Source organism: Pagrus major, chromosome 5, assembly GCF_040436345.1.
Source record: "Pagrus major chromosome 5, Pma_NU_1.0".
Taxonomy (NCBI): domain Eukaryota; kingdom Metazoa; phylum Chordata; class Actinopteri; order Spariformes; family Sparidae; genus Pagrus; species Pagrus major.
In genome coordinates, this window is record NC_133219.1 from 4,143,173 (window position 1) to 4,157,087 (window position 13,915).

At 39.7% G+C, this 13,915-nt stretch overlaps 1 protein-coding gene across 1 annotated transcript; it reads left to right on the forward strand.

The window, feature by feature from the left end:
* The first annotated feature begins 1,216 nt into the window (after positions 1 to 1,216).
* LOC140996761 (leukocyte surface antigen CD53) lies at positions 1,217 to 8,479 on the forward strand. The gene is made up of 8 exons (XM_073467243.1): positions 1,217 to 1,308; positions 2,158 to 2,242; positions 4,249 to 4,437; positions 5,263 to 5,337; positions 5,432 to 5,542; positions 6,258 to 6,362; positions 6,522 to 6,605; positions 7,925 to 8,479. Exons 2-8 carry the CDS (start codon positions 2,180 to 2,182, stop codon positions 7,994 to 7,996), a joined length of 699 nt encoding a protein of 232 aa, XP_073323344.1. The 5' UTR covers positions 1,217 to 1,308; positions 2,158 to 2,179; the 3' UTR covers positions 7,997 to 8,479.
* The last annotated feature ends 5,436 nt before the right edge of the window (positions 8,480 to 13,915 follow it).

Consider the following 13,915-nt stretch of genomic DNA (forward strand, 5'->3'; position numbering starts at 1 on the left):
TTAATTGGGCTATATGTAAGAATTTAGTGGAAAAAAGGTTACCATCAGAATGTAATGTTGATGTATGTGTTGCAGAGATATCTACTGAAGTTAGCATGCTAACCAGCTAGCCCCAGCCTGTCCCGCTCCCATGCTAGCATTATAAAAAATAACACTCCCTGGGTCCCCAAGCTCCCAGTCTGAACCACAAGCTGCACGGCTAACTGAGCTAACCAGCTAAATGCCATATGCTGCCCCCTATTTGTTTGGAGTATGAATTTGACATTTACATATTGCACCTTTAATAGTTAGTATTAAGATGCTGATGTTAATGCCAGTGATGTCAACTGGCTCCTTGTGTCTGCTTCTCTTTGTGGTCATGGTCAACAGCATCGTATGGACAAACTAACTTTCTACCAGTATACAAGATCACAAGAACAGTTTTATCTGGTTCATACACACACAGATATTCCTGAGATGATGCAAAGGTACTTTGGTGGTGCGTTGTCAGCATCAAGATTTAAGAGGTAGCATTTTTCTAGCTTTCATAGCTCTGTATAAATAGTATATGTGTGTAGTCCAGTAACAGACGTACTGGACTACACACACATACTAGGTCAGACTTTGCCACTTCGTAAAATTGCCACAAAGTGAAATCACATTACTTTTACCCTTACAGGCTGCTGTACTTGTATTTCAAGCAGCTGATTTTCACAAACACCTCAGTCTGTGAAGTGGAACCCTCACCTCACCCTCACCACTAACAGGGTGTGGTTCCCAAATGTAACTTAATGTTCAGTCAACTGGGGAGAGCTGCAGTGTTTTCTACCTTGCTACAATCTTGCTACTCTTAAATAAACTGATACTCATACTATTAAAAACTAAAACCCTGCTGGGGAGAAAGAGGGAAGTTTGGAATAACCCACTTAGCCAGATGTCCCTGCACCTTCTAACATATTCATTGGCAGCTCTTATGTTGATAATTATTCTGTATGTTTTCAAACTCACCGCTCTTGACTGCAGACTGACTGTTTTAGAGTGGACCTGAGGTCTAAGTGTTGGTCTTATAATGTCTAAATATAAGTGTCTCACAGACGTGCACATTATGACTTTGCTGCTGTTATTTTTGTTTGTTCCCCGCTACACTTTCTCAGTCATAGATTTTCCATCTTGCTAATGGTGAGAAAGAGGAAGTGAGAAGGAGGTGCTGAAAGCCCCATGAAGCGATGCACGGTTCATAGCTGTATGAGAAGTGGAAGTGGAAGCAACAGCAAAGATCCCTAAACACAAGTCTGAAAACAGAGATAAGCGTATTATTCTCCGAAACAGGTAAGAACTAAACTTTACATTTCATCCTTATTTGACTCTTTTAAGTGTCTGAATAAGATCATCAAAGATTTCAAGTGTTGTAAAGATCATATTTCACTGACGTTCGCTTCCGCTTGCCTCTTTATCATATAGAACTGTGTTAGATGTCATGTCTCTTGAGAATACTTGTAAAAAACGAGAAGTTGAACCACTAATTTAAAAGTTTAAAATCACTTTAAAATGATTAGGATCAATAATCTGATACGAAGTATAAACTTTAAAAACACACACTTGATGGAAAAACAATATGGCAGCTGTGCTTCTGTTATTTTAAACACCTAAAAATAGACCAAATATTCACAAAATTATATATAGTTGTGTCATAAAATTCTTCTTACAGCAAATATCAGTTATAAATACATCAACAATCTGATGCTTTTGATTAAAGTCATGTCTTCAACATAATATATGTTCTGGTGATAGTTACGAAAGGACGTTTACCCAGAGGTTTTCTTTTTTTTTATTCTGGGGAACTTGGTGGTATTTCGACAGTAGACCAAATCATGTGATGTCATCAGCAATACCCAGGATTAACCCTGTGATGTCATCAGCAACACCAAGTATAATGTATTCATGTCATGTTTAATAATCATACAAAGGATCTGACACACACTTACTGCTTGTAAACTTAAAGCAAACAGGAAGTGAGGTGTGGTATCATTCCTTCCCCGCAGTGTGACCACGCATTTGTCAGCGTGATGACACACACATACAGAAACAAACGCTGCTTTTGAGCGCAGATCAGACTGAAGCTGGCTTCCTCTGTTCACATGATGAACTATCTGATGTATTGTTTGTTTCTTGTTACAGGTCTGATCAGAGGTGTTACAGAATGGCTCAAGGCTGCCTGAAGTGTTTAAAGCTCACCATGTGTGCTGCAAACTTCCTTTGCTTTGTACGTATGTCTCTATCTTCCAGCATCACATTCAGAGGTCATTATGGTATATCTTGTTATTTTTACCAACCAGGAGGTCCTTCTACAGTTGTCAGGGAGTGTTGTAGTGTCACATAGACACTACGATTTGATAAATATCCATACATTGTAACACCTGAATACCATCTGCTGAATACTAAAAGTAGTTTTCAAATAAAGCTGTGAAAAAAAGTCTAAATTAATAGCTCAAAGTGCTGGATAAATGGTCCAAACATCCAGATTCTGCCACTAAAGCAGCAATTTGTCTTGTTAAAGGTGCATTATGTAGTTTTTGGGAAGAAATGTTAATGAGCAGAGAAAGATCTTCATTGGCTGATTTTTTTTTCTGCCGAAACAAACTAATAATCAAACTGACCTTAAAGGACAACACAATTTATACTGTTTTACTTTGTTTATATGTGGCGGACCCTGCCACCTTTGTAGCTTCAAACAGTGTTCTGGGTCCGTATTTTCCTCTGAGAACAGCTGTTTCGTTCAGTTAATGAAAAAAAAAAAAATTCTGAGTTTGTATTATTACGTCATTGTGAGTTTGAATTTCTTCTCCAAAACTGCATAGTGCCCCTCATCATACTCATCATAAAACACACATAAAAAAACAAAACTGAACAAAACAACCTCTGGTTTGCTCCAAATAAATCCTCAGTTCACAGAGTAAGATGTGAAAATATTCCGGCTTCATGCCTTTCCTGTTGCTGCCTGCAGTGCCGTCTCACCCCCGGAGTCACAGACCTGGTCAGAGCTGCTGTAAATCACCTCTGTACTGTATCCCGTCTTCATACTGACATCTGTTTGTCTGGGAGCCTGTGTTCGCCCCAGTCTGGTGTCTAGCTGTGTTCACTAGGAGGGGGCTGAACCAGGTTGAACTGACCCCTGTTGATTGCTGTGAATCCCGTCAGTTAATAGAGCCACTTCTCTTCCACGTAAGTGGTTATACTGCCCCCCATAGTTTTCAAATTCAAATGTGACTGAACCTCCTCAAAAAAAAAAGAAAAAAAGAAAGAAAAAAGTATTCAGATCCTTTACTTGAGTAAAATTATTATCAGTTATTTATATACACAAAGTATCAAAAAGTGGTGTTATATTATCTACATATAGTATAATTAGATTATTATTATGATACAGTCGTGTAAGATTGAGTTGGAGCTAATTTGAACTTCTATACTTGTCACTTGGGTAGATTACCTTAAAGCAATGCATTGTATTTCATAAACTCGTGATAGCTTTTGTACAATAACTTCATCTGTCATATAACAGGTAACTAAAGCTGATAAACAGGTGTAATGGAGTAAAAAAGTACACCGTTTTCCTCTGTAATGTAGTCTAATAAACCTTGTTTCTGACGTAAGAAATGTAGAGAGCCCGTACACAGAATATTTCTACTGTGCACACAATTAAGGAGGAGGAAACCCAAAGGTACAGAGAGTAATCATCTTTATTAACACAAGTTTATAGATACAGCAACTAGCCTCGCACGCAGGTGTGGGACACTGTGAGTCATGGCCTACTCCCCTTGGTGCCGCTTCTCGGCATCACACCGGTCCAGCGCAGCAGGAGAGCCTCGCCACCAAGCTGGAGAGCGGACGAAGGCACTGCTCAGTCTCCCCGCTGACACCACCTCAGCCCTGCCTCACGCCGGAACCTCGCCCTGAACCCGCTGCCTGTCTTCGCTGCTGGCAGCCCTATACGGCACGCGAACGGCCACCGCCCCGCAGAGACGCCAGCACCCGCTCACTCTCCTGCTTTCAACACTATTCCTCCAAAACACTCCCCTCCACAGGTGCAGTCACTCCCTCAGTCCCCGGCCCACAGGGGCATTCCCTACAGTAGCGGAGCAGTAGTACCTGAGTAAATGTAGTACATTACAAAACAGGAAAAAAGAAAGGCAGTGACACACTAGCTGCTCAGTGAGGGAGCAGCTGAATGAGTGTTTTTGTGATGAGTGTGTGGTGTGTGTTTCCTCCTGTCAGATGTGTGGTGTGGCCGTGCTGGGCTTCGGTGTATACATGATGGTGAACTTCAGGATGACCGCGCTCACTCCCACTATGGCCAGCTTCAACTCGGCCAACATGCTGCTGGTCAGCGGCATCATCATCATGTGCGTGTCCTTTCTGGGCTTCCTGGGCGCTCTGAAGGAGAACCGCTGTCTCCTCCTGACGGTACGGCACACACTGCAGTCCATATGCTGACTTCTCGTAGTGAGGCAGTCAAGACTCTCTGTTTTAGGGAATTTTGATGAAACTAGGTCCAAATATTCATGTTCTCTAGATGAATCCTAATGACCTTGGTGACTCATGCCATTCACATCAGCCTCAGCTGTACTTTATGTATGGTTCTTACTGGCACGTTAGCATGCTTACACACTAGACTAGGATGGTGAACATGTTAATCATTAACCTGATAGACATTAGCACGTTAAAGGAACAGTTCACCAAAAAATATAAAGTCAGACATTATCTACTCACCCCCGTGCAGAAAGTCAGGTAAAGTGTCATAGTCCACAAAACATTACTGAATCTAAAGCATCGTAGCAGCAGTCTCCTAAATAACTGAAGTAGATGGGGACTTGTTCTAAAATGTAAAAAACAACCAAAAATAAAACATAAAATGGCTCCATACAGCTTGTCCTGCGTAATCTCTCCATAAGCCGACAGATCCCAAATTGATTTAAAAAGATGTTATTTACACCCTTTTTAAGCCAAAGTCTTCACTGTAGCTGCCAAGGTAAAAGCACTAGAAGTGGGTGCATGAGCTTGTCTGTGTGTTCAGGGTGTAAATAGAGATAGACCGATTATTATTTTTTCATGCAAATAAATATCACTTCCACATATTGGTTACTAGGAACAGTAGCTCAAAGTTAAAACAGGAAATGTGTCTGCAAACTGTAATTTTTGCTTTGTTGTTCTGCGATGTTGTCATATATGTCAGTGTTTTTCAAAAAGTAGAAATAAAACAGGCTCTTGTGAAATAAACTCTGTTAACAGTTCTTCCTCCTGCTGTTCTTCCTGATGCTGGTGGAGCTGACTGCAGCATGCTTGCTGCTCGTGTATGAGGGAGAGGTAATGTCACATCCATCAGTACTCACACTGTGTTGTGCTTATGAAGGAAACACTTATATAGTATGTGTAATGTGCAAATTTCTCCTCATTTTAGATTGCTAGATTGGTGAAAGAAGATCTTGATTTGGGTTTGACCAAGGCAAAAGGAAAGACTGGCGTCAACACAACGGAGGAGATGAGTGAGTGGGATCTGGTTCAGACGCAGGTAAGTGTATCAGAGCAGGGACATACTGACAACAGCTGCGGTAATGTAATCACACAAATGACTATGGATGGTGTGTTGAAAAATACAGATAGCTAAGTGACCTCAGTTTGTTGTTATAAGATATTCTAAGTGCTGTATCGTAGGCAACTGGACGTGTTTCAGTTTGTTGAAGACGTTTCACCTCTCATCTAAGAGGCTTCCTCAGTTCTAACTAACTGGAGGAGCTGCAGGCTTTTAAACTCTGTGTGGGAGTGTCCTTACAGAGCCGTTAAGGACACGTGTGAGCGCTGCGTTTCAGAGTTGTTAGGGCCACTTGTGGGTCGTTGACTCAACCCGCCTTCATGTGGGTTGCTAAGTAATGTCATAGTCCACCTCCTCTGTTCAAGACGGTTGTCCGAGTTTGACATCAATGGAACTGAAACTGGAATGACCGTCTTTGAACAGAAGCGGTGGTCTGCAACATCACTTATCACCCACCTCACACGTGACCTTAACGGCTCTGTAAGGACACTCCCACACAGAGTTTAAAAGCCTGCAGCTCCTCCAGTTAGTTAGAACTGAGGAAGCCTCTTGGATGAGAGGTGAAACATCTTCAACAAACAAAGTCCAGTTGCCTACGATACAGCAGTTAGCATTACCATGACCTGGATGACTGAGAACCTTCATCAACATGTTATAAGATATTGTTTTTTGTTCTCTGACTGGTTTGTTTCAGCTCGACTGCTGTGGAGTGACTAATGCCACAGACTGGGGAGAGAAAGTGCCTAAGTCTTGCTGCAAAAGCAATTGCGAAACCCAGAATCCCCAGTACAGGGAAAAGGTAGACACAGTGTGACCCCTGTGGATAGCTTGGATTGGGCTAGTTTTGACAATCTGTAGAGGTCATGTTCACATGTATTTGAAATGTCAGATAGGTGCCTTATTATTGTATTTGACTGTTGGTTTAAGTTAATTTCCTCTTCATGCTCTCTGTTTGCAGGGCTGTTTGGTGACACTGAAGAACTTATTTGAGGAGAATTTCCTAACCACTGGGATTTCTGTCATTGTCCTCTGCATTGTTGAGGTAAACTAATCATAGTTATTCAAGATGAATTTTATGCAATTATGCAACGCAAGACTGCATAGTGAAATTTCTGTCTGCTGTCTAATCTACATACACACAAAAAAACAAAACTACGCAGACTAATTAATAAATTATATCAATTCAGAAAAAAAACTATTCATGGTGGAGTGATAGTCTGGGAAGTGAAGCTGCTCTGTAGTCTGGTGGCAGCAGACACTTCTGTATCTGTTGTCAGATCAGATGGCAGCAGGGTGAACAGACTGTGGCTGGGTGGCTGTTGTCTTTTAGTATCTTTGGGCTCTGTGCAGACGTCTCACTTCACTGATGTCACTGATGCTCTGGAGATGGTGCCAGTGATGTTCTGGGCAGTATTAATCACCCGTTGTAGAGCCTTCCTGTCCTGGGCTGTGATGAACCATGCCAGTTTGAGATGTTTCCAGTCAGGATGCTTTCTATTGCTCTTCTGTAAAAGTTTATTTATATTTTCCATATTAAAATAGTTATTAAAACGTCACCACCAAACTGCAAGGAAGTTGCAGTCCAATTTTGGCCAGTGGCCACTCACGGTATTGTAGCAAAAAATCACCCCAGAAAATGCAGCCCACAAAGCATTTTCCCCATAGACCACGATTATAAAAGAGAGATCTGTAAAAGTGTTGACAGGACACCTCGAACTGAAAACAAGGTCAATTATGACTATTTCTAGTATGAATGTTTGATACATCGAGGTTTAATTTTTGTAAAACTTTGCCGGAGCCCAGAAAAGCGAGCAAAAACTCTGTGACATCACAACAATGCGAAGTCAATGGGCTGAGCGGGAACTAGCAGGCGTGCCAGGCGAGCAATTCTCATTGGACTAAATAGGTGCCATCTTTGAATTCAGAATCTAGTTCTATGATAAATCTATGTAATTCTACGGTATGCATGTATTTCACACTCACAATTCAGACACCAAAATAAAATGTATGTAGAATGCACTTGATAATAAATGTTGCGCCCTAAAGTGGCAAAAAAGTCATTTGATGCAGCTTTAAGTCCATCAGATCTGCTAAACAGAAGTTTCTGCTGCTGTACCACCAGACTAGAGAGCAGCTTCTTCCCTCTGTGAGACTCCTGAGCTCATCCTTAACATTCCAGCATGAATAGTTAATTTTTCTGACTTGATTATTACTTATTTATTAGTCTGTATAGTTTTTTTGCAGCTGTGTATGTAGCTTAGGAAATAACAACACATTTTTCATTATACAATCCTGTATTGCATAATGATAAATGGTTCTTGAATCTTACAATTGAATTTTTTTAATGTCTTTTGTCAACAGGTGTTGGGAATGTGTTTTGCCATGACGCTCTTCTGCCACATCAGCAGATCAGGACTGGGCTACAAGTTATAGATAATGTTCTGTCAAACAATGCGTCTTTTATTGATGCATTTTATGAATTTACGTTGTTGTACAGCTCTGTCCTTGCAGAAGGCTAAAAATTGGATTGGAAATTTATGAAAATGCTTATTCAAGTTAAAACGGATATTTAATGAAGACAAATTGTGCTTTTTAAAGTCTTCGTTTGACCAGGATAACAAAAATATTTTTGGAATTGAAACAGAAGCTTTTTCATATATTAGAAAATTAAAATGTTTCAGACATGACATCTGTGGCCTTCTGTAAACATGTGATCAATCAATCAATCTTAAATGCTATGTATTTCAGTCCGAGCTGTGAAGTCAAAGCTATTTTGTATGACTTGCTTGTTGTGAGGTTGTTCTGTTCTTGTAAAATATCGCATAACTACTGTAACTGTCTTCCACAAACTTTTCAAACTTGACAACTTTTGGAAATCCTATAATAAACCAATAAAGTATTGTTAACAATATTAAAGCTGCAACATATCCTCCATTTTATCTCTATCTTTATATTGTCACATGATCATCATTTCCTGCATCGAGCTTGCAGTTCACTGATCTGTGGTGTAGCCACTTCCTCTTTTGTCCGTTTTACCATCAGCTGGTTCCTCTAAAAATGGATCTTTCGCTGAGTCTTATGTTCGAGGCAGTAAATATTCAGTTACCCCTCAATATAAATGTTAAAGACTTCCACTTTTTAAAGCAATATCGTAAATTCTGTCAAGAAACGGACATGTCATTTTTTCCTTGTCTCACAAAAAGTGAGGCAGAGAAGATCATACAAAAAGTTGACAAGAGCATATGTAACACAGATGAATTTTATTTAAAGAATAAATCCTGCATCAATATTTTAAGACAAAAAAACAAAACTAAAAAAATACTAAGATTTCCTTTACACTTTAATAATTTTGTTCATTTGGAACCACACAAAAATAGAAACAAGTACAATTTTTGTCATTTAAAAAAGATGTAACTGTACACAGCAGAATATACCATTTATTTCAAACTGAACACCCCTGACACCTCAGAAACTATAAACACAAGTATTGCAAACCTAGAGATATGAAAAGAAAATAACTACTCTGATACAGCTCTCATCCTCATCCTTCTCTGAAACAAACAGCTGTTCTAAGTCTGGTTGTCCCCCTCTGGTGCAGGCAGCACAGTTTCTTGAATGAAGCCATTCAGGGTCCATTTTAACAGGGATTTCCAGTAACAGTGGCACTTGTTCCCTCCTCCTTTAGATACCAGATGAACACAGTCCACTTTGGGAGACACCACGCTAACACAAAACTGAGCCATAATGATTCAATGTCCTGTCTGTACATGGAAATAAAGAGTCCATCACTACAGTGAGACTCTCTGAGAAGGGATGCGCTTCTGACATTGATTTACAGAGAACCTGGTCAGCACTCCTGATCTGCATCATAGAAATTCTAGACATTCTGTCCTTGCTATTGCTGAATGGTTATAAAAAGCAGCTCATTTAAAAAAGATGGGGTTGTTTCATTCAGCAAGCCATTCATTACTTGTGCACATTTATATATATATATATATATATATATATATATATATATATATATATATATATATATATATATATATATATATATCACACACGCCCCCATCATACAACAACCTACTTTTACAGTATTTTGAAGTGTTGCCATTAACAAATGCTATCGTAGTGAAAACTTAAGAACAAATTGTTGCTAAAAACTTTGATACCTAGTTTGTGCTCAAGATGTTTAAAAGAAAAGCCATCACAAATGCCCCTGCAGGAGACGGTATCAAAATCAAAGTCATTTGAAGGAGCAGACAGTACCGTGCTGAAAGAACATTCTTGTTAGAAAGAGTGATGACGTGAATGTTTGCAAAGAGTGATCTCTCTCTGTAAACATTTCATCAAAGAGCCGTGGCCGCAGATGAGAACATCTGCAAAGACATCAATAAATAAGAGAAAGACGGAACCAAGTCTTTCCCAACCCTGGTTCACAAATCCCCACCCCTAGCCCTGCTGGTAAAAACCAATGTCCCAATGACCACGATCCACCCATATAACTGGAATGAGTAAATTAGGGTATCCAGCCCCTGTTTTCACCACATTAAAACATCAAGGTTTAAATGTCTAATCTGCTGTCAATCATTCATGACTGACACAAATGTTAACATCTGTTCTGCCTGCTGCTCAGTCACATCACATACAGTATACAGAGAAGCAAGGCCAGTTTACAGAACACCAAACACCACCTGAAACATCACCCTCACAGCTGCTGCCTGTCCATTTACACTTAAGTGTGACACTAAAATCCATATTAGTATTAGTATCATAAAGCTAATACTTTCAAGATTAACAATTACACCAGATATCAATGTATTAATTAATTCCAAAGAACAAAACTGAATAGTTACTTCAGTTGTTACTTTTAAATCCAGAAAACAGCTGTCACACACAAGACTGCTGTGGAAAATCAAAAAAACAAAACAGAGAAAAAGACATCAGTGTAAGGGCTCTGGTTAAAATCCTGAAGAGTTGAGACAGTCTGATTCCAACAAACACGCCAAAACAGGGAGCACTTCTTGCTGTGCATTAGCCTACAATTCTTTGTTTGAATGGGACAGGTAGAGTAATGGTGGACGCCAGTGACTTAAAGGATAGGGTGAGATTTCTTTTTTCTCTTAGTACAATTCTCACATGCCAAATGAAAGACTTAGTGATTGCTGTAGTCAATCCTCCTCTCCGTACTGGCTGTGATGTGATGTCTCAAACAGTAAGAAATTCAACAGCATCAATAGTCGTCCTCCTGTGCAAAAATGCATTCTGCGGTTAAAGCAAACATAGTATGAGGCTTCAGCAGTCCGAGTATTTCCATTCTGGCAGTTTCATGAAGGTTTACTGCCAGTTATTTTGGCCTTCCTTAATTTTTTACAAGGAGGGAATGTGACACTAAAAAGGCAATGACTTTGAAAGTTAAGATTAAGTCTCTCATTAGTTTAAACTAAACCAGATTTCTGTCCAAAATGAGGACTGAATTTTGTCCCGTTTTACGTAGTTGTTTCATTTGGAGGGAATCACTTTATGGTTTGAAGAGTAGGAATGTTTAGTGATCAATAACTCAGGTACACTGTATATGAAAAGGACTGTATTAGGACAGATGTGACACTTCAATCATTGTCAGCAGCCACTACATCACTGTCAATTTAATGAATCCCTAATGTGTCATCTTTACGTATTATTTGTTTTCTCAGAATTAACCATTTCCATTCAGGAGACTGAACTCACTCACTGGCTTTCAGGTGAATATGACAGGAACCTTTATTCAAAGCACTTAAAAAGAACCCTGCTGATACTTTGAACATGGTACAGTGTCAAAGGTCGAGTTGAAAACTACATGATCGAATTAATAGTTTAGCTTCAGTCAATTTCTAAAGGAAACAAATCGAAGAACATAGAGCAGACCTTTGCTCACATGATGACCTATGAGCTTAAACCCAACCAAAATCCTTAACATTGCTAGTCGAGGCTCTAAAGAGAGACAAGCTTTTAAGAAAAACTGTATTTTACACTAGTGTCACGGATCACACAGGATGCAGAGAGCAACAGCAGCTTCATGCATGGTTCAAGTAAAGGAGACACCAGCATGAAGTCCCTCCGTCATCTACAATTTTGATGGTTTCACATTGGTGTAAAGTGCTTTTTCATGGAATAGGTTTATAATTCATGAAAGATGTGAACTCCTGAGGGCTTCATGCTCATAACGCATCAGACCCACTGACCTCTAAAATATAACAGCCATGCCAGAGAGCACCACACACCATTACAGATCCACAATCACTACTTCGGAAGGTCTTTACACAGCTAGCCTTTAATTTGACCAAATCTAATAGTTGGGTAAGGCAGCCTGTTTTATCTATAGTTCATATAAACTGCTAAGAAACGTGCTGCATTATGAAGCAGTGTACACCTGAGCAATGAGTGTTGCTCAAACACAATCCTGACACTTCCATTCGTGTCTGCCTCACTGAGTCCATTTACCACTTTAGTAACGAAACAACAGCAACTAGTTACAGGCCTAACCCAGAGATCACACTGTGAGCAACATGATCAACAAGTCACTATTTGGTTCATTCATTCTTCTCCAGAGGAGCGAGCAGGGACAGACGAACAGTCTTGGCCAACAAACACTGGGCGCATTGTTCATTTAGTCTATGCACACTGTACTGAAGGCAGGGAAGCTGTCTGGGTTGCCACTTCATTACAGTGACTCAACAGGTTTGGAACTAGCCTTGACACATTAAGTACTTGGGGTGTATAAGCATCCAAAAAACATGTAAGCACAAGGTGACTGTGCAAGGTTCACATAGAAAGGTTTGTCAATGTCACAAAAGCACTATGCCACACTGGATCACTGAGCTTTACTTGCCATCAACAGGTTTCCATGCTTCCTCCTCTAAATCTGATTTAGCTGTTGAAGTTGATAATGACAGCCTCTTCAATTGTCCTAGTCATGACAAGACAATGACAAGTCTCAAAAACCAACAGTTTGAGAATGATCGCATTACACTAAACACCAATACATTAATGCTTCTCAACTAGCCAGCTAGCTCAATGAACATGAACAATGGGAAGACTGGCAAAACAAAAACATGATTTGCTTGTTCATATTGTAAGGCCTCATTATGCTTCAAATGAATTGCTTATCCGCTCATTTATTGTACCTTAAAGTCCCGTTTAAACAGTGGGATCAGTGGAGGGTAGGTCAGACCATTTTTAGGTTCGATTTTCTCAAACAGACAAATTGGACAGCCATGCACACTTTATGCAGTTTGTTGCCAAGTGAAAATAAGCAGCATTTGAACTTCACTTTCAAGTGCTCCATTTCATTCCTCACACAACTACCATCACTGTGAATGTAATGTAGAGCAACAGCATGTATGCCTTTCATACATGCTGATTCAAGACAGAGAATTTGCAGAAAGACTGGCAGCTATAACAGCAGGTTTATCATCCTGCCAGTGGCCATTAAGAATAGTTTAACACGTCGCCTTTAGATGTGGTCTGACTACATGTCTTACAACCCGGTTCATTTGAAGCACACTGAACCCTTTCGTATTTGCAGAACATCCATTACTTCTCACACCTCCCATAGTGTGTCCAAGATGGACTGACTAATTAACCAAGTTGCCCACAGTGTTAATACATCATCAACAGCTACAGTAATAGTTTATGTCTGAGGGCATATCTGTGAAATATCGACCAGTGGCTAATCCATGGTGCAGCATTTGAGAGCATTAAGAATACATTCTTAAGACTAGTGTAGGCTGTGTGCTGTGTCAGTAGACTCCAGTCCCAATATGTCTCATCTCTGAGGGCTAGAAAACAAACTGGACAGACAACTCACTATCTTGTAGCAGCAACACAACTAATCTTTACATTAAGACTGCAAATGACTAAAGTCTGTCAATTCCCAATTAGGCTAAAAACGACTGAATTAAAAAAAAAAAGAACATTTGTAGAAGTGGTCTTATCTGCAATCCTGCAGTCTAGAGCATGATGACATTCTGATAAGAATCAGTGGTGTAAAAAGCCTCGAGAGTTACATGTTCTTTTTCAAATGTGCTCTGCTGAGAGCTTTGCATGATGAGCACTAATTTCACACAATATTGAAGTGTAGCAGTTAACTTTGTTGTAGGATCAATCAATACTAAGCTGTCTATTCAAAGCCCCTTACGTGAACTCTCTTGCTACAGAATCTTTTTCTACATGTTGTTAATATTCTGCTGGGTGTTAGCACCCTGTGGTGATTAACTCATGGTTTAAGGGGGTTAAAATCAGCAAAAAATTAATGCTCTGGACAACTATTGGCTGTATTTTTGGCTTACAAATGTTAAATATCAGTTTGACAAATTC

Bases quoted from the DNA above. Each gene is read 5' to 3' on its own strand.
- LOC140996761 (XM_073467243.1), top strand. From the start codon at position 2,180: ATGGCTCAAGGCTGCCTGAAGTGTTTAAAGCTCACCATGTGTGCTGCA. The intron at 4,438-5,262 runs GTACGGCACACA...CTCTGTTAACAG, and splicing joins ACCGCTGTCTCCTCCTGACG to TTCTTCCTCCTGCTGTTCTT. The intron at 5,338-5,431 runs GTAATGTCACAT...TCCTCATTTTAG, and splicing joins TGCTCGTGTATGAGGGAGAG to ATTGCTAGATTGGTGAAAGA.